The sequence below is a fragment of the Salvelinus alpinus genome, chromosome 16, assembly GCF_045679555.1.
Source record: "Salvelinus alpinus chromosome 16, SLU_Salpinus.1, whole genome shotgun sequence".
In the NCBI taxonomy this organism is placed as follows: domain Eukaryota; kingdom Metazoa; phylum Chordata; class Actinopteri; order Salmoniformes; family Salmonidae; genus Salvelinus; species Salvelinus alpinus.
Window position 1 is genome coordinate 41,988,600 of NC_092101.1, and position 25,760 is coordinate 42,014,359.

The window sequence follows — 25,760 nt, forward strand, 5'->3', positions numbered from 1 at the left end:
AGGAGCTTTTCCATTTATAAGACCAATTCATTCAACTTTAACACCCCCAATTTAAAACATTTTAACACATAGCTACTAGTTGTTTAGCTTAACACTCATGTTCTGCTTATTTCAACAGATACCATAAGCTTGGTACAGGATTTAACCCTAACACCCTGGACAGGCAGAAGGAGAGGCAGAAAGGCCTGCCCAAACAGGTGTTTGAGGCCGATGAGATGCCAGACGTTAGCACTTACCAGGACGACCAGGTAATCCATAGCAATGGGGCGGTTGACCAGGTAACCCGTAGCAATGGGGCGGTTGACCAGGTAACCCGTAGCAATGGGGCGGTTGACCAGGTAACCCGTAGCAATGGGGCGGTTGACCAGGTAACCCGTAGCAATGGGGCGGTTGACCAGGTAACCCGTAGCAATGGGGCGGTTGACCAGGTAACCCGTAGCAATGGGGCGGTTGACCAGGTAACCCGTAGCAATGGGGCGGTTGACCAGGTAACCCGTAGCAATGGGGCGGTTGACCAGGTAACCCGTAGCAACGGGGCGGCCGTCTTACGCTTCATCTTTTGTGGTATGTTTAGTCCCTGACCTGTGTTTTTCTGTCGTCTTCCAGGATGATCTGAAGCGTAGGTCCATGTCCATAGATGACACCCCGCGGGGCAGTTGGGCCTGTAGTATCTTTGACCTGAAGAACTCTGTCCCCGACGCCGTCCTGCCCCACCTGCTTGACCGAGCCCCCAACGAGGAGATAGACCGCCACAACGAGGAGCACCGCAAGTCCCACCGCCACCGTGAGCTCTTCGCCCTGCACCCCGCCCTCGATGAGGTATAGACACACACACACACACACTATCCTCCAGATAGTGCCTTTAGAAGTGTCAGGCCAGCTGTTGCTTTGGCGTAGTGCATGTCGATCTCCTCACATTAATGTGTATCGTCATCCATAGTAATGCTATGAAGCACGCGCTACTGATTTCACACTTGAAGTGTGATGTTTTTTTTTCCTTAGATACAGGGCTCCTACACAGTACATTCCAATAACTGTTATTATGTTCATGGTTTTCCTATAATTATTATTTGGATCTGCGTCCTCAGGAAGAACCCATAGAGCGCCACTGTGTGCCTGACGTCCCTAAGGAACATTTTGGCCAGAGGCTACTCGTCAAGTGCTTGTCCTTGAAGTAAGTGGAGGACACACACACACAAAGCCTTTTAACTGTCTTTTTACCTGCCTTCTGCTGACCCAATCCTTTTTCCCCTTGAAGGTTTGAGATTGAAATTGAGCCCATATTCGCCTGTTTGGCCTTATATGATGTCAAGGAAAAGAGAAAGGTAAGCTGTTGTGTTTTCCTCAATGCCACTCGGCCCTGAGTTGTTGGGTCAGTCTCTGAAAAACCATTTAAAGTCCATGTGAACTAGATGACTGGGCTATAAAAGTGTCTGTATTGGACCTGTTGTCCTTGTTTGAATGCTCCATATATCTATATGAGTGACTCTCCACTCAATCCTTTCTCATTCCCAATAAACACTAGAGGGTAGAAGTAACTGTTGTTAAAAAGTCAAGTTTCTGCTCTCAAGTCGCCTAGTCTTCCATGTGAGTTCTCAGTCAATTTACAGTAAAGAACATTTTTATTTTTAAGATGTGGTATTGGATAGTGCAACTTATTTCTCAATCAGAACCACACCTCAGGACCAGCAGACAGTGTGGTTGTTAATCGTTACTTGTTTTTGTAAGAGGTGTTGACAAGCTGAATGTACCAAGCTGTCTGTTTAAAATACTAGCACACATGCATACCCCACAAGACATGCCACCAGAGTTCTCTTCACAATCCCCAAGTCCAGAACAGACTATGGGAGGCGCACAGTACTACATAGAGCCATGACTTCTCTATTCCACATCAGGTAATTGATGCAAGCAGTAGAATCAGATTTAAAAAAAAAACAGGTAAAAATACACCTTATGGAACAACGGGGACTGTGAAGAGAAACACAGGTACAGTCACATGCATACAGTGTGATAATGGAGATCATTCATTTTTAAAATTTATTTTTAATTTAATCTTTATTTAACGAGGCAAGTCAGTTAAGACAAATTATTATTTTCAATGACAGCCTAGGAACAGTGGGTTAACTGCCTTGTTCAGGGGCAGAACGACAGAGTTTTACCTTGTCAGCTCGGGGATTCGATCCAGCAACCTTTCGGTTACTAGTCCAATGCTCTAACCACTAGGCTACCTGCCTCTAACCACTAGGCTACCTGCCTCTAACCACTAGGCTACCTGCCTCTAACCACTAGGCTACCTGCCTCTAACCACTAGGCTACCTGCCTCTAACCACTAGGCTACCTGCCTCAGTGGATGTGTGATAGTAACCTCTAGGCTGCCTGCCTCTAACCTCTAGGCTACCTGCCTCTAACCTCTAGGCTACCTGCCTCTAACCACTAGGCTACCTGCCTCAGTGGATGTGTGATAGTAACCTCTAGGCTACCTGCCTCTAACCTCTAGGCTACCTGCCTCTAACCTCTAGGCTACCTGCCTCTAACCACTAGGCTACCTGCCTCTAACCACTAGGCTACCTGCCTCTAACCTCTAGGCTACCTGCCTCTAACCACTAGGCTACCTGCCTCTAACCACTAGGCTACCTGCCTCTAACCTCTAGGCTACCTGCCTCAGTGGATGTGTGATAGTAACCTCTAGGCTACCTGCCTCTAACCTCTAGGCTGCCTGCCTCAGTGGATGTGTGATAGTAACCTCTAGGCTGCCTGCCTCTAACCTCCAGGCTACCTGCCTCTAACCTCCAGGCTACCTGCCTCTAACCACTAGGCTACCTGCCTCTAACCACTAGGCTACCTGCCTCAGTGGATGTGTGATAGTAACCTCTAGGCTACCTGCCTCTAACCTCTAGGCTACCTGCCTCTAACCACTAGGCTACCTGCCTCTAACCACTAGGCTACCTGCCTCTAACCTCTAGGCTACCTGCCTCTAACCACTAGGCTACCTGCCTCAGTGGATGTGTGATAGTAACCTCTAGGCTGCCTGCCTCTAACCTCTAGGCTACCTGCCTCTAACCTCTAGGCTACCTGCCTCTAACCACTAGGCTACCTGCCTCAGTGGATGTGTGATAGTAACCTCTAGGCTACCTGCCTCTAACCTCTAGGCTACCTGCCTCTAACCTCTAGGCTACCTGCCTCTAACCACTAGGCTACCTGCCTCTAACCACTAGGCTACCTGCCTCTAACCTCTAGGCTACCTGCCTCTACCCTCTAGGCTACCTGCCTCTAACCACTAGGCTACCTGCCTCTAACCTCTAGGCTACCTGCCTCAGTGGATGTGTGATAGTAACCTCTAGGCTACCTGCCTCTAACCTCTAGGCTACCTTCCTCTAACCTCTAGGCTGCCTGCCTCTAACCACTAGGATACCTGCCTCTAACCTCTAGACTACCTGCCTCTAACCACTAGGCTACCTGCCTCTAACCTCTAGGCTACCTGCCTCTAACCTCTAGACTACCTGCCTCTAACCACTAGGCTACCTGCCTCTAACCTCTAGGCTACCTGCCTCTAACCACTAGGCTACCTGCCTCTAACCACTAGGCTACCTGCCTCTAACCTCTAGGCTACCTGCCTCTAACCACTAGGCTACCTGCCTCTAACCTCTAGGCTACCTGCCTCTAACCTCTAGGCTACCTGCCTCTAACCTCTAGGCTACCTGCCTCTAACCTCTAGGCTACCTGCCAACCCGAGCTGGTAGCCTACAATACAAATATTAGTCTGCTGTCTGTCATTTACAGTATTTTAGTATAATGCTCATGTGTCTCTCTGTCAGATATCGGAAAACTTCTTCTTTGACCTGAACTCAGAGCAGACTAAAGGGATGCTGCGCCCCCACATCCAGACAGCAGCCATCTCTACTCTCGCCCGCTCCGCAATTTTCTCCATTACATACCCCTCCCAGGACGTCTTCCTCGTCATACAGGTAAGTCAAGTCAATGTCAATCATCACAGGGTCTCTCTCAACTGTCAATACACTTTACAAATATAGTGAGAGAGAATCAAAATGGAGACAACAGAGCCACACACATGACTTCCTCTCCCATGGATCAGCATCACCTCTGTCTGGCTGTGTTGGGGTAGTGACTGATAACCTCTCCCGTGAGGCGGCGGGGGGGTCTGTGACTGATAACCTCTCCCGTGAGGCGGCGGGGGGGTCTGTGACTGATAACCTCTCCCGTGAGGCGGCGGGGGGGTCTGTGACTGATAACCTCTCCCGTGAGGCGGCGGGGGGTCTGTGACTGATAACCTCTCCCGTGAGGCGGCGGGGGGTCTGTGACTGATAACCTCTCCTGTGAGGCGGCGGGGGGGTCTGTGACTGATAACCTCTCCTGTGAGGCGGCGGGGGGTCTGTGACTGATAACCTCTCCTGTGAGGCGGCGGGGGGGTCTGTGACTGATAACCTCTCCTGTGAGGCGGCGGGGGGGTCGGTGACTGATAACCTCTCCCGTGAGGCGGCGGGGGGGTCTGTGACTGATAACCTCTCCCGTGAGGCGGCGGGGGGTCTGTGACTGATAACCTCTCCCGTGAGGCGGCGGGGGGGGTCTGTGACTGATAACCTCTCCCGTGAGGCGGCGGGGGGGTCTGTGACTGATAACCTCTCCTGTGAGGCGGCGGGGGGTCTGTGACTGATAACCTCTCCTGTGTTCACTGTCCCCAGCTGGAGAAGGTGTTGCAGCAGGGAGACATAGGCGAGTGTGCAGAACCGTACATGGTCTTCAAAGAGTCTGATGCAGCCAAAGTAAGATCCTTCTCAACCTGATGGTCAAATGAACAATAGACTGACATCAGTGGTCGATGTTGATGGGTAGATCTCCAAACAGATGGAGGAGATGTATTGATTGTTTCTCCTACCATATATAGAACAAAGAGAAGAACAGATGGAGGCAGATGTATTGATTGTTTCTCCTACCATATATAGAACAAAGAGAAGAACAGATGGAGGCAGATGTATTGATTGTTTCTCCTACCATATATAGAACAAAGAGAAGAACAGATGGAGGCAGATGTATTGATTGTTTCTCCTACCATATATAGAACAAAGAGAAGTTGGACAAGTTGCGGAGCCAGTCGGAGCAGTTCTGTACACGTCTGGGTCGGTACCGGATGCCCTTCGCCTGGACAGCCATCCACCTGATGAACATCGTGAACAGCGCCGGCAGTCTGGAGAGAGACACTGAGCTGGAGATGGGACCTCCAGGTGAGAACTCTGGGGGGGATCAATAAAGTTGGACTGAGTGGTAGTGAACACCACAGGGGCAGATCAGTGCTGGGACTCCTGTCTAATGAGTTCAACTTTTGATCACATGAAATTAAACGGATCATTGACCGTATAAGAGAGTAATACCTTTGACCTTGTGACGTCATGATGATTCTATAACTCTGACCCTGGCTGTGACTTTCTGCTGACCCCCGACCCAGAGAGGAAAGGGTCGTGGTCTGAGAGGAGGAACTCGAGCATCGGCGGACGGCGCTCATTAGAGAGAACCACCAGTGGAGATGAATCATGTAGCCTGACCAGCTTCAGACCTGCAACCCTCACCGTCACCAATTTCTTCAAACAGGTCAATACATACACTACCCGTCTACACACACCACACAGAAATGCTCATGTTAAATCATTTTCTTCTAGACTGAGCCGCACTCAGTCATGACACACACCACACTCTGCTACTCGTCTCACAAACTGAACTGACTTTTGTTTTGGTTTGTTCATTTTTGACAGGAGGGAGACAGACTGAGTGATGAGGACCTGTATAAGTTCCTGGCTGACATGAGGAGGCCGTCTTCAGTGCTGAGGAGACTGAGGCCAATCACAGGTACACCACCACCACCAGTGCTTCAACAAAGATCTTCTTATTTTATATTGTCATATAAATGAGTTTAAGGGGCGTTGTTGTTTCTCCAGACGGACTTAAATCTGAGCTAGCAGCGAGCGTAAGACTGAGTCTGGCCTGAGAAACAGGTTTTAGTTGAGGTCTGTGTGTTGATGTCGTGTCGATGCTGTCTTGTTCCTCCAGCCCAGCTGAAGATCGACATATCCCCGGCCCCAGAGAACCCCCACTACTGCTTGACCCCTGACCTCCAGCAGGTCAAGCCCTACCCAGACAGCAGGGTTCGCCCCACCAGAGAGATACTGGAGTTCCCCCCCAGGGATGTCTACGTACCCAACACTACCTACAGGTAATGCAACAATACCACTTACATTACCCAACACCACCTACAGGTAATGAAACGATACCACTTACATTACCCAACACCACCTACAGGTAATGCAACGATACCACTTACATTACCCAATACTACCAACAGGTAATGAAACGATACCACTTACATTATCCAACACCACCTACAGGTAATGCAACGATACCACTTACATTACCCAACACTACCTACAGGTAATGAAACGATACCACTTACATTACCCAACACTACCTACAGGTAATGAAACGATACCACTTACATTATCCAACACCACCTACAGGTAATGAAACGATACCACTTACATTACCCAAATCCACCTACAGGTAATTTACATTTACATTTAAGTCATTTAGCAGACGCTCTTATCCAGAGCGACTTACAAATTGGTGCATTCACCTTATGATATCCAGTGGAACAACCACTTTACAATAGTGCATCTAACTCTTTTAAGGGGGGGGGGGGTTAGAAGGATTACTTTATCCTATCCTAGGTATTCCTTAAAGAGGTGGGGTTTCAGGTGTCTCCGGAAGGTGGTGATTGACTCCGCTGACCTGGCGTCGTGAGGGAGTTTGTTCCACCATTGTGGTGCCAGAGCAGCGAACAGTTTTGACTGGGCTGAGCGGGAACTGTACTTCCTCAGAGGTAGGGAGGCGAGCAGGCCAGAGGTGGATGAACGCAGTGCCCTTGTTTGGGTGTAGGGCCTGATCAGAGCCTGAAGGTACGGAGGTGCCGTTCCCCTCACAGCTCCGTAGGCAAGCACCATGGTCTTGTAGCGGATGCGAGCTTCAACTGAAACGATATTACCTACAGCTGTGTAAACACAACTCTACCAATAACACAACCCACTGAACAACACTGCAAGAGAACATGCATAGGTATTAGTCTATAGAGCTCCAGTCCAATACCACCTACAGGGAATTGACATTGTTTCCTGACAGGTTGATGTCGTTCTTAGTCCTTCAAGGTAATGTGACACAAAGTCCTGTTTTTGAAAGGGTGTATTTCCACCTGCCTGTTCTGATCAAACACAGCGATGCCTGGAGGACAACTCAGAGGAACCAAAGGGTCTTTCTCCCTTCCACTCTCGCTTTTCTCTGAGCCATGGGGATAACACTACTGTTAGAACAGCAACACAATATACAGGCCTCCCTGACACTGCCTGATAGACTACTGCACACAATCTTGTGTTGTGTGTCCTAATCCCTGCTGCTATTTTAGTCAAGGTTAGAGGGAGAGAGAAGGCTCTTATCAGAGGAGAGGGAGACAGACAGAGAGACTTTGTGACATGGAGAGACAGATGGTTAGAGAGAGGGGCATAGAGAGAGATAAAGAAACAGAGAAAAGGAGAGAGAGGGGGCCCTTATCAGAGGCTGTTGACATGGTCTCTTTACCTGACATGGAACAGAGAGGAGAGAGAGGGGGCTTATCAGGGACTGTTGACATGGTCTCTTTACCTGACATGGGGCCAGAGTTTCCGTTAGCTGGCTTTTAGCCAATTTAAAATAAAATGAAAAGCCAATAAATACAGCTGTTGTCCCTCAAAATGACTGACCTTGCTAGCTGCTAGCTGAAAAAAATGTGGCTCCTTATTTAAAAAGATGGAGAACAAGCTATCAAGGAAAAATACTTGGTACAGCCAACTACCACAAAAATAATATTGCGATATTGTAAAAAATAATATCCCGGTATATAACTGTATCGATTACATTTTCCCCCCATCAGTAGTTTAAAAGCCAGAGAGGGGTGTGATGACTTGTGGTTGGTCACGTAGACGGAAGTGAGTTCCATTACATCAACAACCCAGTTTGTTTGTTGTTTTTCTTGGCAAAGAATACAAAGGACAGACTTGGAGTATGTGTGTGTTGAGTGTGTTTTATTTTGTCTTTATAAATGTTATATTATAAAGTGTTAGTAGTAAGAAACACAAAATATGTAACAGCCATTTTAATGCAGCAGAAAGATGACACCGAGTAGACAGGAGACGAGGAGTCAATATGACCCAATGATATGATCAATGTAAATTACTAACCTTGCAGGACATTTAATGGAGCATTAGGAAAATGGTTTTAAATACAGTTCAAAAGACAGTGAAAATACTAAGCTCATATGCTACTTTGGAAGACCTATGCATCATGTTGATCTTGGTCTACTAACTTGTGGATGTTTAGTACATTCAGCAACCGCCACATAACAGGCAGCAATACAGCAGGGTAATACATGCTTGGTAGTAGGGCTGTTAGGATTATGTCGTTGTCACATGCACTTAACTTATTATACCAAAGCAGAGTGGTGTGTCAGTTATGTATTGCTTTGGAATCTTTAAAAAAAGAAAAATCCGTCCTTCAGTTGAAAGTAACTTCTCAGTGCTGTTATTATGGCCCAGACCAGACAGTGTAGAACCATCTGACATTCCGTCCTGACCAAATCAACGCCTGTCGGTTAGGAACCCAAACGACCCCTCCCAGGTGTTACCCAACTCTATTGGCATTTCTTGAACCAATTTGTGAGGCCCCTTATTGGCTGACTGTGGTTGTTGCATCACTGACAAATCGTCTTCTTTTCTCTGACATGGATACGAATTGGCTGCTGACTTTTTATTTTTTCCTGCTGCAAACAACCCAGCTGCACTATCTGTTACCATGACAACATCATGTAACTGGGAGGGTGGGGTGGTCAATGGAAAGTTCCGGGCGAGGGGGGCATATGTGTTGTTACCATGCCAATGTGTTGTAATGGAAGGAATAGAAGGGTTAGTGGAAACTTGAGGCCAGGGGAACGGCTTCAGACGTGTCGTATGGAGATCTTGGTGGTCTTGAGGGAGTAGGAGATGCCCAGAGGTTTCCAGTGGATCCCTTTCCTCCTCATGGAACGACCCTTTGACCTCAGCCACATGTACCTGCCGTTCAGGTTGGTGTCGCCACAGGCGTTGAACCACCAGCCACCTGCAAGGGGAAAGAGTTGATTAAATTCTATAACAAGTGTAGAACCCATAGTCAATCTCTGTGCTGTCTGCTTGGAAATGTCTTTAACAGGTGTATGGTACCAGACTGTACCTGCATCGAGTGTGTAGTCAGTACCTGTAGTTGCATCGAGTGTGTAGTCAGTACCTGTGCCAGGAGTGTAGTAGTCAGTAGACCTACCTGTGTAGGTTTTGGCGCAGTTTGAGTCCTGGTGGTTGTTGTTGTCTCGGTCCTTGGTGGAGAACCTGGTGTGGTTGCCCATGGCGTTAGGCAGATCTCCAGACAGGTGGGTGAGGTGGAGGGTGTAGTGGGCCTGGGGTCCCTCCAGGGTGAACTGGTACTCGACTGACCTCCTGTCTTCCTTCCAGTCCTCCAACTCAATGCGCAGGATAGAGTCACCCTGGCCAGCCAGGCTGTGGATCTTTATCAGGCCCAGCCAGAACTCTCCTACAATAACACAGATAACACACACACAATGTTAGACACTCCAAACTCTCCTCTACAACTCACAGGAAACACACACAGTTGTGGAATGTTCACATGGCTGTAATGGACAGTCAACAAGCACTGAGGCTGTTATTTTGGAAGCATACAGATAACAGACAAACATTCTGTCATCAACTGGCAATCGATCTGGAGCTGTAATGGACAGTAAAATTCTGACTTTCTGATGCTGTACTTTGTTTTCATTGGCTTCAGCTGTTTCTGTATGCCATGACTCCACAGGAAGTTGGTGGCACCTTAATTGGGAAGGACGGGCTCTTGGTAATGACTGGAGCGGCATAAGTGGAATGATATTAAATACATCAAACATGGTCTCCATTTGTTTGATGCCATTCCATTTGCTCCGTTCCAACTGTTGTAATGAGCCGTTCTCCCCTCAGCAGCCTCCACAGCCTGACTCATGGTAAATAGTGTGAAAACAAGTTCCGACACTCAATACTCTTTTCCCCTAGCCTCTGGCTGTAGTCATGGGTGTGATGACATAATTGGCTAGGAGCAGCGACAGAAACGGACACTGAATAATTCATAGCCTAAAGGACCTGTGGCCTTGTTGGAATGCATTAGGACTCTAGATCTATGGGCTGGGGTCCAAGCCAGGCTGGTGGAAGTGAAGTGCTGCAGGTGCTTTGTCTAGTCAAACAATGGAGGAAGTCAATCTGTCAACGGGGACCTGATAAGCTACAGTGACTGTTTCCTTCAGGATGTACTTAAGGGCGGTGGAGTGACTAGTTCTATTGGCTGTTTTCTGCTTTATAAAAGCTGCTTTGTAGACCGGAAACTATAAAAGATAATTAAGGAGATGGGATAATCCGGTATAGTCGTCTCTCTCACACTCTCACTCTCTCTCACACACACACACACACACACACACACACACACACACACACACACACACACACACACACACACACACACACACACACACACACACACACACACACACACACACACACACACACACACACACACACACACACACACACACACACACACACACACACAACAGGACTTTTAACTCTGAATTGAGCCATAAAGATATTTTATGTTTTTTATCTTTATGTATTGACTGTCTCTCTAAATAACTGACAAAATGTACTGATAGAAAGAAATAGATCAATCTCACTTTCCAGATCCCCAAATCCTTTCTCGTACTTCTCCCATGTCTGGTCAAAATCCACGGACCCCTCCTCCCTGCGTTGGATGACTGTTGACCCTCCTGGGAGATGTGGTCAATACATGGAGAGGATCACAACAACAACAATGTCCAGTTCCTTACTGATTAGGGAAAGATGATTGCACTTATTTCCTTCTGATAGCCGGTTTGACCCTTCTTCCTATAGAGGAGATTGTTCAGTCTGGTTTTTATCTAGACTATGTCCATTGAAGTATTCAGATGATGTAATGTAGGGAAATAGCTTGACACATGGAATCTCAGACTTGTTTGGCTGTTCAGTCACAATGACTTTATGAAGAAAATGTAGGCTAATGACTTTCTTTAAAGTGTTGTCTTACCTGAGGTCAGTTCACAGTAGACATTGAAAGGCTCTGACTGATTTGGCTTGATGGGGTACACCCCACTGTTCCTCTCTCCTCTGTTATAAAGATCACTGCAGTCCACGGGTAGGTCTGTGTCCTCGCCACTGGAGTTGCCTGTCAGGTACTCAAACATGTCTGGGGTCTCTGAGTCGGAAGCCATTGCTTTGTCAGTCGCGTCTTGGAAATGATCGATGCTGATCTGGAATAGCAGGCAAACATAACGTTATGGCGTTGTCTTGTTAAATATTTGTGTCCTTTCTATACACTGATTGGACAGGGATGAAATCTAACTGTAGTTTTCAATAAATGGCCATTACCTTTGGTCTACTGTATAGAAGTGGAGACCCTCTAAGCAGCAGAGATATGTACCTTTTCCTCCAGAGTATTGATCTTAGTTTTCTGTTGGTTGAGCTGATCATGCTGCTCCTTCACAGCTTTCAGCAGGTCAGTCATGGTCCTCTCCTGAGCCTCAATCACATCCTGAAACAGACCAGTTGACACTGTCTCGTTAATGATCACATTTAAAGGACATTTTCCAATAACTTGAAGTTAAAAGCATTACTACTAATTTAAAATTGTATGTTTTCTTGAGGCTAATAACTGAAACTTCTCAATGAATTCAGCAATTGGAATATTTAGTAGGATGTAATTGTAAACATGCAGAAATATGTTGAATACATGCAGCAGAAACACATCTTATTCAAAAAAAAACATTTCACATTGAATCAAAATAAATTCTTCCTCTTCGTACTGATTAGTGTGAGTTACGGACAGCAGCGTACCTTGAGTGATTTGATCTCACTGAGCTGCTCTCCCGGCATCATGCTCTCAGACAGTCCCTTCAGCTTCTCCTCCAACCCCCCTACTTGACTCTGCAGCAAGCTCCTCTCCTGCAGAATACTGTTGATCTTGGCGTTGATCTCCAGTGACAGGTTCCGGATCTCCTCGTTGTTAGCCTTCAGGAACGTGGTGGTCTTCTTCAGCTCCTCCTCTTCTTCCTTGATCTCTGAGGTGACCACGGAGAGCTGGTAAAAGGAGCGATCGAAGTTGGTCAGCTTCTGGAAGATGTCGTTAATCTGGGCTTTCGTCTTGTGAACAAAATCCCTGAGGCTCTGACCCAGCTGGAGCAAACCGTTGGCCAGGAGACGGACATCGTCCAGCATAGCAAAGCGGGACTTGGCCTCAGCTGGAGGCTGCGTCTGGGGCTGGAGTTGAGAGGGCATGGTGGGATAGACCCTGGAAGAGTCCCGAGGAGCTGCCTGGGCTACAGACAGACCAACCAGGAACAGGAGGCAGAAGACCTTCATGGTTAAATCTCTCTGTGTGCAAGAAGACGAAAAGAAGTAGTCTCGCTCTAATGCTTTCACTCTCTTCTTCCTCTGTTCTGTCCTATGTCTGGACTTCTCACTCAGTCTCTCCCTCTACCTCTCTCACTCACTCCCCCTCTCTGTCTCTCTCTGCTAGAAAGATTTGAGAGTAGCAGACAGGTCTGTGTTATATACCCCCATCCAGCAAGGGGAGGGGAGATTAGTTGATCATTAAGCCCTGTTATGCTTGAGCTACTGTGCCCCCTGAAATCCCCTTGGGAGCCCCTTCAGCCCCCCGCCCTCCAAGAACAAACAAATCATGTAGTGAGCGAACAGCAAATACACCCCTTCAGCACAACAGCAGCCCCCCTCTCCTCTTTACACCCACCCTACTCCCATCTGCACTACTCTGCTTTAGCTGACCAGCAGAAAGCCAACAATGGAAGGCCATCAGAGTTTTGATGGATCATTCGTCCCAATCAATCTCAGATCTCACCTCATAGCAGCCACACCTCACCGTGATTGATAATACAGCATCCAGTTGATGTCTCTGGATTTGATTTAACATCCTGCTGAATCAGCCCGGCGTTACTCTCCCTGGGGCCTCTTGCCGGGTCTAGATGAGGTGTACTGAATGTACTGGCGGATTGATGTCATCATTGCTATAGGTTTTGCTGTAGTTTGTATTAGGGGGGGGGGGGGTGAGGTGGGTGATGTGCTAAGTTTGAACATGTATGAACTCATCTTGGTTATTGTTTGATCATTCTGTTTTAATGTAGTCTGGTCTTTCCGATCTTTGTCTGAACATCTAGTGACTTCTACTGAAAAGAAAAACCGGAGGAAACGTGCTGACTTGCCTGCACCTTTTTCAAGCACTCTTTGGCATAGTGTGTCCGCTCGTAAAATATATTTTGATGGGAACTCTTAGTCAGTGGTTTGTTCTTGGCTGTTTGTTCCAAAACCACTTTACCATTACTGTACATACTGTATATCCACTAATGATTATTACGAAGGTGGGCCTAAATTCCTGTGGCCTTCTGTTTCCGTATTGAACTCCATTCTAGTTCTGTAATCTGACAGGGCTGCGATCAGCGTTTCTTTTGTGAGCGTCCTTTGTTCTTGCTACTTAGCCAAGATTATCTTAATGCTCCCAATAATCTGAATACTTTGAGCTTTTGCTCAAACTGTGTTGGACAGCAACTTCCCTACAACAGCGTTACTTCCTGACATATTGTGGAGAGGTAGCTAGCTTCTCCTTTGCAGAGCAAAGTTGTCAGAGTGAAATTTTATCATTTATGTTTACTGTAGTGCATGACTAAACTCACCATGCTGTTACAGACACAGGTAACTCTGGTTCATAGCACTGCATATACACTGGCTATTTACTCATGTGTAAAGAGTGCAGAGACCCCTGGCTGCAATATGTTATTAGTAAGAGTGAGTTTCTGAGCAAACACATTTCCTATCTGATTCTGAGCTGTGCTTGTTTAGCTTAATGCTGGCTACATGATTCCCTACTCCCTATACAGTGCCTTCAGAAAGTGTTTGACTTTGTCCACATTTTGTTGTTACAAAGTGCGGTTAAAATTGATTTAATTGTCATTTTTGTCAACGATCTACGCAAAATACATTTGTATAAAAAAATAATGAACAATTAAACAGTAATATATCTTGATTAGATAAGTATTCAACCCCCTGAGTCAATATATGTTAGAATTACCATTGGCAGCGATTACAGCTTTGTAAATCTGGATAAGTCTCTAAGAGCTTTCCACACCCATTTTATTATTTTCTAAATTTTTCAAGTTCTGTCAAATCGGTTGTTGATCATTGCTAGACAACCATTTTCAGGTCTTTGTCATAGATTTTCAAGCAGATTTAAATCAAAACTGTAACTCGGCCACTCAGGAACATTCACTGTCTTCCTGGTAAGCAACTCCAGTGTAGATTTGGCCTTGTGATTTAGTTTATTGTCCTGCTGGAAGGTGAATTAATCTCCCAGTGTCTGGTGGACAAAAGACTGAACCAAGTTTTGCTCCAAGTTTTGCCTGTGCTTAGCTTCATTAAGTTTTTTTTTTTTTTTTCTTAAACTCCGTCCTTACCCTATTACAAGCATACCCATAACATGATGCCACCACCGCTATGCTTGAACACATCTAATTTATTGTGTTATGTTTAGGGCAAATCCAACACTTTGTCTTCAGGACAAAAAGTGAATTGCTTTGCCACATTTTCTGCAGGATTACTTTGGTACCCTGTTGCAAACAGGATGCATGTTTTGGAATATTTTTATTCTGTGCAGGCTTCCTTCTTTTCACTCTGTCAATTAGGTTAGTATTGTGGAGTAACTACAATGTTGTTGATCCATCCTCAGTTTTCTCCTATCATAGCCATTTTTTTATTTTACTTTTATTTAACTAGGCAAGTCAGTTAAGAACAAATTCTTATTTTCAATGACGGCCTTTTTTTTTTTACCTTGTCAGCTCGGGGATTCGATCTTGCCACCTTTCGGTTACTAGACCAACGCTACCTGCCGCTCCAGGTAGCCTAGTGGTTAGAGCGTTGGAACCCACTGTTCCTAGTCCTCTGTAACTGTTTTTTAAAGTCATTGGCCTCATGAAGAAATCCTTGAGCGGTTTCCTTCCTCTCCAGCAACTGAGTTAGGAAGGATGCCTGTATCTTCTATAGTGACTGGGTGTATTGATACACCATACAAATTGTAATTAATAACTTCACCACGCTCAAAGAGATATTCAATGTCTTATTTTATTTGTACCCATCTACCAGTAGGTCGGTCCCCTCTTTGAGAGGCATTGTAAACCTCCCTGGTCTTTGTGGTTGAATTTGTGTTTGAAATTCACTGCTCGACTGTGGGACTTTACAGATAATTGTATGTGTGTGGTACAGAGATGAGGCAGTCTTTCAAAAATCATGTTAACCACTTATTGAACACAATGTGTCTATTCAACTTATGTGACTTGTTAAGCAAATTTTTACTCCTGAACTAATTTATGCTTGCCATAACAAAGGGGTTGAATACTTATTGATTCGACATTTCCGTTTTTATTTTATATTAATAATTTGTAAACATTTCGAAAAACAATTCCACTTTGACATGATGGGGTATTTTGTTTAGGCCAGTGACAACAAAAATCTCAATTTTATCGATTTTTAAATTTAACACAACACAACAAAGTGTGGAAAAAGTCAATGGGTGTGAATACTTTCTGAAGGCACTGTATGTTCTCCTTCCTACATCTGTGGGGAGCACAGACAGGGTCCAGTATTCACATTGGGACATCTAGCAGGCCTTCAGTGGGAGACGAGTGCTGTCAATGTAACTGGTCCGGGCCTGCCCTGATGGCCTCTTACTTTGACCTCTGCCTGACCTTTTAGAATGACCCCAGGGGTCTTTTAACTTATCTTTACTGACATGTCCATGGTTCATGCCATGGGTCGGCAATCGGCAGGATTGGCCAGTTTGGGTGCAGGCTCTTGTTCCAGCCAAGCACTAATACACCTAATTCATCCAATTCTAGGATCCAGTTGAATTGTTGATTAATTGATTAGTTGATTTGATCCCTCATGCCATGATTCATAACTACTACTGTAGCTAATAGTAACCTATTCTGTTGAGCTGCTGTGTGTTGTTAGGGCTGGAGTTCCCTGACATCACTCTCTGCATGCGTGCCATGCTTTGTGCCCTCCCAACACGCTGTGTTTCACCTGCCTGGTGTCTAGGACTTGGCCTTTAATCTCTCAGTCTGTAGACACAGTAAACAATGAACTGCTCCCTTTGTGTACCCGTAGGGGGATGAGGATGGTGGGGTTGTGTACCCACTGGGAAGGGGAGGGGGCTGGGGTTAAAGGGGGCTGTGTGGGGGCGGGAGGCCCAGGGGTTTTGAAACAGTGCTTAGGCATGGCTTGGTTTGGTAACACACACAGCTACTATGAGTCAAGTCATTTATTAACCTGAGATGAATCTGTTGAGGCTGAAGGACCAAGAGGAGAGAATTGACCGTGTGGCTAAAAAGGAAGCCAGGTTCATAGGTGTGTAAGAATGGCTTCTGCCTGGAGATTATTGCAATTACATCATTCTAAAATCAGCATGGATGCCTCAATACAGAACAAGCAAGTTGGAAAAATGTACCCCTTTTTTACCTAAATGTCATTGAGACTGTGACCAGCGAGTGAGAAAGGGAACAGCGAAGGGAGAATGAGTGGATTAGGGATTCTCATGGTTTGACTGTCGTCACAGCTGTGGTCCTTGGTGACCCTCCCACGCGGAGGGATCTACGTCACTGTGGTCAGGCTGCTGTGCTGCGGCTCTCTCTGACTTCCTGTGGCTGTCACCCTGGAAACCCTTCACCGTGTGTGTCCAGCTCGTTGACTGAAGCCCAGCTGATGTTGGACCTATGGGCTATCTCAATCCTTCTTTGATGGGAAATATCAATGCAAATTACATCTTCATTGGTTGTTTAGTCTTGTCCAAGTTAGTGATGAACACTATGCCTCTGATTTTGAACAGTGACTGTATTGAACATATACAGTTGACCATAGCATTGCCCCCCCCCTTGCACCCTGAGGTGGGTCATCCCAGCAGAGAATTTAGGGCAACTACAGTTTGTGTGTGTCCAGAGTGATTGACAGAACGAGCCTCCCTTCTCCACCAATCAGTGCCCACAGATGCCAACAGTGATGGCCTTGCTCACTCCAAACACTGACCTATTGATGACTGTACAAATCAGATACTACTGTACAAGTGTGTTGTATTATGGTGAGCTGTGATATGTACAGTACATTTATATGAGGTATGTATGTAATGTCCTGAGGAGAATGATGAGGGGAAAAGGTTGTGAAATTCACTCAATGACCTGTCAAAGTTGCTGCTATGTCAGTTGAGCTCATGTTTTTCTGTTTGGTTTCAAAATGTGTCTGTGTGTTCCAGGAACCTACTGTATGTGAACCCACACAGCCTGAACTTCGCCAACCGGCAAGGCTCCGCCCGGAATATCACGGTGAAAGTACAGTTTATGAACGGGGAGGACCCCAACAACGCTATGCCGGTAAGCAGTGATGTATTGTACACATGTAGGTACTGTCTGTCTGCCGTGCCGTGCCGACACAGTTTTCAGAGAATGCTTCTTATAAAGTTATTGGGGTATTTTAGTACTTACCAGGTACTGCTGCACAATCCTAGACTGAATTCTTGGAAATGGATTGTTAAGCATAATGAATGGTGTTCATGTATTTGAGTTCTGTTACTAAAGTATTGTACAAGTTGTTTTAAAACCTGTAGACAAACAGAAGTCCGTCTACTATTCACCGTCTACTATTCACTTCATTCGCCAGCAGCATACCACCCTGCATACCACTGCTGGCTTGCTTCTGAAGCTAAGCAGGGTTGGTCCTGGTCAGTCCCTGGATGGGAGACCAGGTGCTGCTGGAAGTGGTGTTGGAGGGCCAGTAGGAGGCACTCTTTCCTCTGGTCTAAACAAAGATCCCAATGCCCCAGGGCAGTGATTGGGGACACTGCTCTGTGTAGGGTGCTGTCTTTCGGATGGGACGTTAAACGGGTGTCCTGACTCTCTGAGGTCATTAAAGATCCCATGGCACTTATCGTAAGAGTAGGGGTGTTAACCCCGGTGTCCTGGCTAAATTCCCAATCTGGCCCTCAACCATCACGGTCACCTAATAATCCCCAGTTTACAATTGGCTCATTCATCCCCCTCCTCTCCCCTGTAACTATTCCCCAGGTCGTTGCTGCAAATGAGAACTTTTTCTCAGTCAACTTACCTGGTAAAATAACGGTTAAATAAAATAAAATAAAATAAATAAAATACTATTCACTGTAAGCTGCCTCGTTTCCTCTGTTCCCCTCTAATACAAACCCTGTTCACTGTACTCCATCTGTTTCTTCACTCTCTCTCCCGCAGGTGATTTTTGGGAAGTCCAGCTGTGGAGACTACACCAGAGAGGCATACACTGCCGTGGTGTATCATACCAGGTGAGGCTCTTAGACTCAGCTTTTAATTGTGTATGAAGTCTGCTTAGGGCCTTTCTTACAAGCAGATGAACTGGTATAGAGTGAGCTGATGTCTTAGCAGCTCTATCACACGCCGTTCATGTCTCCTATGTTCTGAGGCGTTGTTAAGCATCAGTCGAAAAAAAGTGATCACATATTCGGTAAGGATCCACCTTTGCTCTTTGGATGTTTAGCTACAATCCCAGCGGCCAGCCAATACTGTTAATTTTATCATTTATGTTTACTGTAGTGCATGACTAAACTCACCATGCTGTTACAGACACAGGTAACTCTGTTATCTTTCCCATTGGGGCTAAGGTTACCGCTGCTCCAGTCCTGCTCCTTCAATCTGAAGGAGGTTCATACCCTTCATCCACAAACAAACAAACTATTTTGTCTTCTCCGTGAGAAAAGGCTTGGCCTATTAGGATGTTTATTCCTATAAACCTCTGTCCTAAATAACCGTGTCATTTAGAGCCTGTTCTCATTCCTGTGAGGCCCTAACCGACCGTGTCATTTAGAGCCTGTTCTCATTCCTGTGAGGCCCTAACCGACCGTGTCATTTAGAGCCTGTTCTCATTCCTAACTAACCGTGTCATTTAGAGCCTGTTCTCATTCCTAACTAACCGTGTCATTTAGAGCCTGTTCTCATTCCTAACCGACCGTGTCATTTAGAGCCTGTTCTCATTCCTAACTAACCGTGTCATTTAGAGCCTGTTCTCATTCCTAACCGACCGTGTCATTTAGAGCCTGTTCTCATTCCTAACTAACCGTGTCATTTAGAGCCTGTTCTCATTCCTAACCGACCGTGTCATTTAGAGCCTGTTCTCATTCCTAACTAACCGTGTCATTTAGAGCCTGTTCTCATTCCTAACCGACCGTGTCATTTAGAGCCTGTTCTCATTCCTAACTAACCGTGTCATTTAGAGCCTGTTCTCATTCCTAACCGACCGTGTCATTTAGAGCCTGTTCTCATTCCTAACTAACCGTGTCATTTAGAGCCTGTTCTCATTCCTAACCGACCGTGTCATTTAGAGCCTGTTCTCATTCCTGTGCGGCCCTAGCCGACCGTGTCATTTAGAGCCTGTTCTCATTCCTGTGCGGCCCTAACCGACCGTGTCATTTAGAGCCTGTTCTCATTCCTGTGCAGCCCTGACCCCTTAACAGCTATCGATTCCTAAAACCAACCATTCAACTCTGGCTCTGTTATGCCTGTTGTGTTTCCTATGCAGGTCCCCGGACTTCCATGATGAGGTGAAGATCAAGCTGCCGGCCTCTCTGACTGACCACCACCATGTCCTGTTCACCTTCTACCATGTCAGCTGCCAGCAAAAACAGAACACCCCCCTGGAAACCCCTGTGGGATACACGGTAACTACTGTGGACACGTGTGGAAATGCACATGCATGTACACACACACACACACACACTATGCACAATGATATGTGCACGTGCATGACACACGCACACACACACAGGTGTGTGCAAGCAAACGTAACATGCACACGCACCTCATACAAGCACACGTGTATAAACATTAACATGCCTTTATTGTTTTTCAGGCCCTAATCATGTTTTTGTCTCCTCCCTCAGTGGATCCCCATGCTTCAGAATGGACGTCTGCGTACAGGAAGCTTCTGTCTGCCGGTGTCTCTAGAGAAACCTCCCCAGTCCTACTCTGTTCTCTCCCCTGACGTTCCTCTACCAGGGATGAAATGGGTGGATAACCACAGAGGGGTGTTCAACGTTGAAGTGACATCCGTTTCCACCGTCCACACACAGGTATAGCCCATCACAACCGTACTTTTCACGGTATTCCCAAACATTTGTGTTTGTTCGATACTAGAATATGAAAACCAGGTGTGGTCCTAGAATTGTTGGTACTTTCAGGACTTCTGTCAAATGTCTCACGTCCTTTACTGATTTGAGAGAGGATCAAGTCTATCAGCACAGCTGATGCTCAGTGACTGCTCCATGTTCTCATGGCTAGCTCTAGTCTGTCCTGGGGAACCACTGGGAGTCTGGACTGCATCATGTTAGCTCCCCTCTCATAGTGACTCTAGTCTGTCCTGGGGAACCACTGGGAGTCTGGACTGCATCATGTTAGCTCCCCTCTCATAGTGACTCTAGTCTGTCCTGGGGAACCACTGGGAGTCTGGGCTGCATCATGTTAGCTCCCCTCTCATACTGACTCTAGTCTGTCCTGGGGAACCACTGGGAGTCTGGGCTGCATCATGTTAGCTCCCCTCTCATACTGACTCTAGTCTGTCCTGGGGAACCACTGGGAGTCTGGGCTGCATCATGTTAGCTCCCCTCTCATACTGACTCTAGTCTGTCCTGGGGAACCACTGGGAGTCTGGGCTGTATCATGTTAACTCCCCTCTCATAGTGACTCTAGTCTGTCCTGAGGAACCACTGAACTCACTGGGAGTCTGGGCTGCATCATGTTAACTCCCCTCTCATAGTGACTCTAGTCTGTCCTGAGGAACCACTGAACTCACTGGGAGTCTGGGCTGCATCATGTTAGTTAACACACTTGAATAATGCAACACGGCATGTAGAAATGTTAAAACCGTTCATTACTCAAATCAAATCAAATCAAATTTTATTAGTCACATACACATGGTTAGCAGATGTTAATGCGAGTGTAGCGAAATGCTTGTGCTTCTAGTTCCGACAATGCAGTAATAACCAACAGTAATCTAACCTAACAATTCCACACTACTACCTTACACACACACACAAGTGTAAAGGGATAAAGAATATGTACATAAAGATATATGGATGAGTGGTGGTACAGAACGGCATGGCAGATGCAGTAGATGGTATAGAGTACGGTATATACATATGAGATGAGTACTGTAGGGTATGTAAACATAAAGTGGCATAGTTTAAAGTGGCTAGTGGTACATGTATTGCATAAAGATGGCAAGATGCAGTAGATGATATAGAGTACAGTATATATACATATGAGATGGGTAATGTAGGGTATGTAAACATTGTATTAAGTGGCATTGCTTAAAGTGGCTAGTGGTACATTTTTACATAATTTCCATCAATTCCCATTTTTAAAGTGGCTGGAGTTGAGTCAGTATGTTGGCAGCGGCCGCTAAATGTTAGTGGTGGCTGTTTAACAGTCTGATGGCCTTGAGATAGAAGCTGTTTTTCAGTCTCTCGGTCCCTGCTTTGATGCACCTGTACTGACCTCGCCTTCTGGATGATAGCGGGGTGAACAGGCAGTGGCTTGGGTGGTTGTTGTCCTTGATGATCTTTATGGCCTTCCTGTGACATCGGGTGGTGTAGGTGTCCTGGAGGGCAGGTAGTTTGCCCCTGGTGATGCGTTCTGCAGACCTCACTACCCTCTGGAGAGCCTTACGGTTGTGGGCGGAGCAGTTGCCGTACCAGGCGGTGATACAGCCCGACAGGATGCTCTCGATTGTGCATCTGTAGAAGTTTGTGAGTGCTTTTGGTGACAAGCCGAATTTCTTCAGCCTCCTGAGGTTGAAGAGGCGCTGCTGCGCCTTCTTCACAACGCTGTCTGTGTGGGTGGACCAGTTCAGTTTCTCCGTGATGTGTACACCGAGGAACTTAAAACTTTCCACCTTCTCCACTACTGACCCGTCGATGTGGATAGGGGGGTGCTCCCTCTGCTGTTTCCTGAAGTCCACAATCATCTCCTTTGTTTTGTTGACGTTGAGTATGAGGTTATTTTCCTGACACCACACTCCGAGGGCCCTCACCTCCTCCCTGTAGGCCGTCTCGTCGTTGTTGGTGATCAAGCCTACCACTGTAGTGTCATCCGCAAACTTGATGATTGAGTTGGAGGCGTGCATGGCCACGCAGTCGTGGGTGAACAGGGAGTACAGGAGAGGGCTCAGAACGCACCCTTGTGGGGCCCCAGTGTTGAGGATCAGCGGGGTGGAGATGTTGTTACCTACCCTCACCACCTGGGGGCGGCCCGTCAGGAAGTCCAGGACCCAGTTGCACAGGGCGGGGTCGAGACCCAGGGTCTCGAGCTTGATGACGAGTTTGGAGGGTACTATGGTGTTAAATGCTGAGCTGTAATCGATGAACAGCATTCTCACATGGGTATTCCTCTTGTCCAGATGGGTTAGGGCAGTGTGCAGTGTGGTTGCGATTGCGTCGTCTGTGGACCTATTGGGTCGGTAAGCAAATTGGAGTGGGTCTAGGGTGTCCGGTAGGGTGGAGGTGATATGGTCCTTGACTAGTCTCTCAAAGCACTTCATGATGACGGAAGTGAGTGCTACGGGGCGGTAGTCGTTTAGCTCAGTTACCTTAGCTTTCTTGGGAACAGGAACAATGGTGGCCCTCTTGAAGCATGTGGGAACAGCAGACTGGGATAAGGATTGATTGAATATGTCCGTAAACACACCAGCCAGCTGGTCTGCGCATGCTCTGAGGACGCGGCTGGGAATGCCGTCTGGGCCTGCAGCCTTGCGAGGGTTAACACGTTTAAATGTTTTACTCACCTCGGCTGCAGTGAAGGAGAGCCCGCAGGTTTTGGTAGGGGGCCGTGTCAGTGGCACTGTATTGTCCTCAAAGCGGGCAAAAAAGTTGTTTAGCCTGTCTGGGAGCAAGACATCCTGGTCCTCGACGGGGCTGGTTTTCTTTTTGTAATCCGTGATTGACTGTAGACCCTGCCACATACCTCTTGTGTCTGAGCTGTTGAATTTCGACTCGATTTTGTCTCTGTACTGAGACTTGGCCTGTTTGATTGCCTTGCGGAGAGAATAGCTACACTGTTTGTATTCGGTCATGCTTCCGGTCACCTTGCCCTGGTTAAAAGCAGTGGTTCGCGCTTTCAGTTTCACGCGAATGCTGCCGTCAATCCACGGTTTCTGGTTTGGGAATGTTTTTATCGTTGCTGTGGGTACGACATCGTCAATGCACTTCCTAATGAACTCGCTCACCGAATCAGCATATTCGTCAATATTGTTGTTGGACGCGATGCGGAACATATTCCAATCTGCGTGATCGAAGCAGTCTTGAAGCGTGGATTCAGATTGGTCGGACCAGCGTTGAACAGACCTGAGCGCGGGAGCTTGTTGTTTGAGTTTTTGTTTGTAGGCTGGAATCAACAAAATGGAGTCGTGGTCAGCTTTTCCGAAACGGGGGCGGGGGAGGGCCTTATAAGCGTCGCGGAAATTAGTATAACAATGGTCTAGTGTTTTTCCAGCCCTGGTAGCACAATCGATATGCTGATAGAATTTAGGGAGTTTTGTTTTTAGATTAGCCTTGTTAAAATCCCCAGCTACGATGAATGCAGCCTCAGGGTGTGTGGTTTCCAGTTTACAAAGAGTCAGATAAAGTTCGTTCAGGGCCATCGATGTGTCTGCTTGGGGGGGAATGTATACGGCTGTGATTATGATTGACGAGAATTCCCTTGGTAGATAATGCGGTCGACATTTGATTGTGAGGAGTTCTAGATCAGGTGAACAGAACGACTTGAGTTCTTGTGTGTTGTTATGATGATCACACCACTTCTCGTTAATCATAAGGCATACCCCCCCGCCCCTCTTCTTACCGGAAAGATGTTTGTTTCTGTCGGCGCGATGCATGAAGAAACCAGCTGGCTGCACCGACTCCGTTAGCGTCCCTTGAGTTAGCCATGTTTCCGTGAAGCAGAGCACGTTGCAATCCCTGATGTCTCTCTGGAATGCTACCCGTGCTCGGATTTCATCAACCTTATTGTCAAGAGACTGGACATTGGCGAGTAGTATGCTAGGGAGTGGAGCGCGATGTGCCCGTCTCCGAAGCCTGACCACGAGACCGCCACGTTTTCCCCTTTTTCGGCGTCGCACAGGGTCGCCGGCTGGGATCAGATCCATTGTATTGTGTGGAAGGCAAAACACTGGATCCGTTTCGGGAAAGTCATATTCCTGGTAGGAACGATGATGAGTTGACGTTAGTCGTATATTCAGTAGTTCCTCCCGACTGTATGTAATGAAACCTAAGATTACCCGGGGTACCGATGTAAGAAATAACACGTAAAAAAACAAAATACTGCATATTTTCCAAGGAACACGAAGCGAGGCAGCCATCTCTTTTCGGCGCCGGAAGGCGAAGCAAAACAAGCAAAATAAGCAAAACAAAGTATACAACTGAAGCTAACATTAGTTTCCTTCCCTAGTACCTTGTTTGTGATGATATATGAACCATAATGTAAAAATATTACTGATTTCAAAGTTAATTGTCATCAAATACTTTACATTCACTTCATCTTCCCCCACCTCACATCTCTCCCAGTCAAGACCTTATTTGCTCAAGCCTCGAGCTGACTGTGTGTGAGAATGACGTCATGGGGCTTAAAGAGACGGTGCAAACTTTTATAAAAGAAGAAATTGCTTCTTCTATGCAAATTTTATTGACCAGTGCAATAAAATGAGTCCCAAATGGAAAGGAAACATTTGTTTTTCATCTGTAGCGCCATGAAATCAGCCAAAACAAGCTCATTGCATGAAAACAGGCCTATTGAATATGCACTTACCTGTATTTGGTAGTGGTTAGAGGCAGGCAGCCTAGTGGTTAGAGGCAGGCAGCCTAGTGGTTAGAGGCAGGCAGCCTAGTGGTTAGAGGCAGGCAGCCTAGTGGTTAGAGGCAGGCAGCCTAGTGGTTAGAGGCAGGCAGCCTAGTGGTTAGAGGCAGGCAGCCTAGTGGTTAGAGGCAGGCAGCCTAGTGGTTAGAGGCAGGCAGCCTAGTGGTTAGAGGCAGGCAGCCTAGTGGTTAGAGGCAGGCAGCCTAGTGGTTAGAGCGTTGGACTAGTAACTGAAAGGTTGCAAGATCAAATCCCCGAGCTGACAAAGTAAAAATATGTCGTTCTGCCCCTGAACAAGGCAGTTAACCCACTGTTCCTAGGCTGTCATTGTAAATAAGAATTTGTTCTTAACTGACTTGCCTAGTTAAATAAATAAATACAATATATAATAACATATTGTGAATAGTCCTAGGCTACATCTTGATTTACCCAGTTTATCAATAGACTAGAGATTTACCATTTTATTAAATTATTATGCTGTTTGATTGGTAAAAAACTAAATCAAATTGAATGTATTACTTGATTCATTAATGCATAGATTCAAAAATGTCAAGTGCATAGATTCTGTGCATATATTCTGAGACTTTGCCGTGGTGACATTTTGGCATTGAGTATGGTGATGGCATCG

General features: G+C 46.4%; 2 protein-coding genes across 18 annotated transcripts in view; one reads left to right on the forward strand and one right to left on the reverse strand.

The window, feature by feature from the left end:
• Positions 1-25,760, forward strand: part of dock7 (dedicator of cytokinesis 7) — a 61,627-nt gene that overhangs the window by 6,122 nt on the left and 29,745 nt on the right. For all 17 annotated transcript variants that reach the window (XM_071346267.1, XM_071346261.1, XM_071346262.1 and 14 more), the window contains exons 5-18: positions 119-248; positions 607-819; positions 1,089-1,174; positions 1,259-1,325; positions 3,816-3,965; positions 4,701-4,781; positions 5,078-5,240; positions 5,462-5,604; positions 5,766-5,859; positions 6,061-6,223; positions 17,500-17,617; positions 18,488-18,558; positions 19,809-19,947; positions 20,170-20,358. In XM_071346267.1, coding sequence (XP_071202368.1) covers positions 119-248; positions 607-819; positions 1,089-1,174; positions 1,259-1,325; positions 3,816-3,965; positions 4,701-4,781; positions 5,078-5,240; positions 5,462-5,604; positions 5,766-5,859; positions 6,061-6,223; positions 17,500-17,617; positions 18,488-18,558; positions 19,809-19,947; positions 20,170-20,358 — 1,807 coding nt within the window. The remainder of the gene's footprint in view (positions 1-118; positions 249-606; positions 820-1,088; positions 1,175-1,258; positions 1,326-3,815; positions 3,966-4,700; positions 4,782-5,077; positions 5,241-5,461; positions 5,605-5,765; positions 5,860-6,060; positions 6,224-17,499; positions 17,618-18,487; positions 18,559-19,808; positions 19,948-20,169; positions 20,359-25,760) is intronic.
• angptl3 (angiopoietin-like 3) lies at positions 8,097-12,716 on the reverse strand. The gene is made up of 6 exons (XM_071346259.1): positions 12,027-12,716; positions 11,614-11,724; positions 11,221-11,443; positions 10,832-10,924; positions 9,385-9,651; positions 8,097-9,186 (listed from the first exon to the last, which is right to left on the reverse strand). The coding sequence occupies exons 1-6, from the start codon at positions 12,549-12,551 to the stop codon at positions 9,026-9,028; spliced, it is 1,380 nt and encodes a 459-aa protein (XP_071202360.1). The 5' UTR covers positions 12,552-12,716; the 3' UTR covers positions 8,097-9,025.

Bases quoted from the DNA above. Each gene is read 5' to 3' on its own strand.
- angptl3 (XM_071346259.1), bottom strand. From the start codon at position 12,551: ATGAAGGTCTTCTGCCTCCTGTTCCTGGTTGGTCTGTCTGTAGCCCAG. The intron at 10,925-11,220 runs GTAAGACAACAC...CACATCTCCCAG, and splicing joins CTACTGTGAACTGACCTCAG to GAGGGTCAACAGTCATCCAA. The intron at 9,652-10,831 runs GTGAGATTGATC...GTGTTATTGTAG, and splicing joins AGGATTTGGGGATCTGGAAA to GAGAGTTCTGGCTGGGCCTG.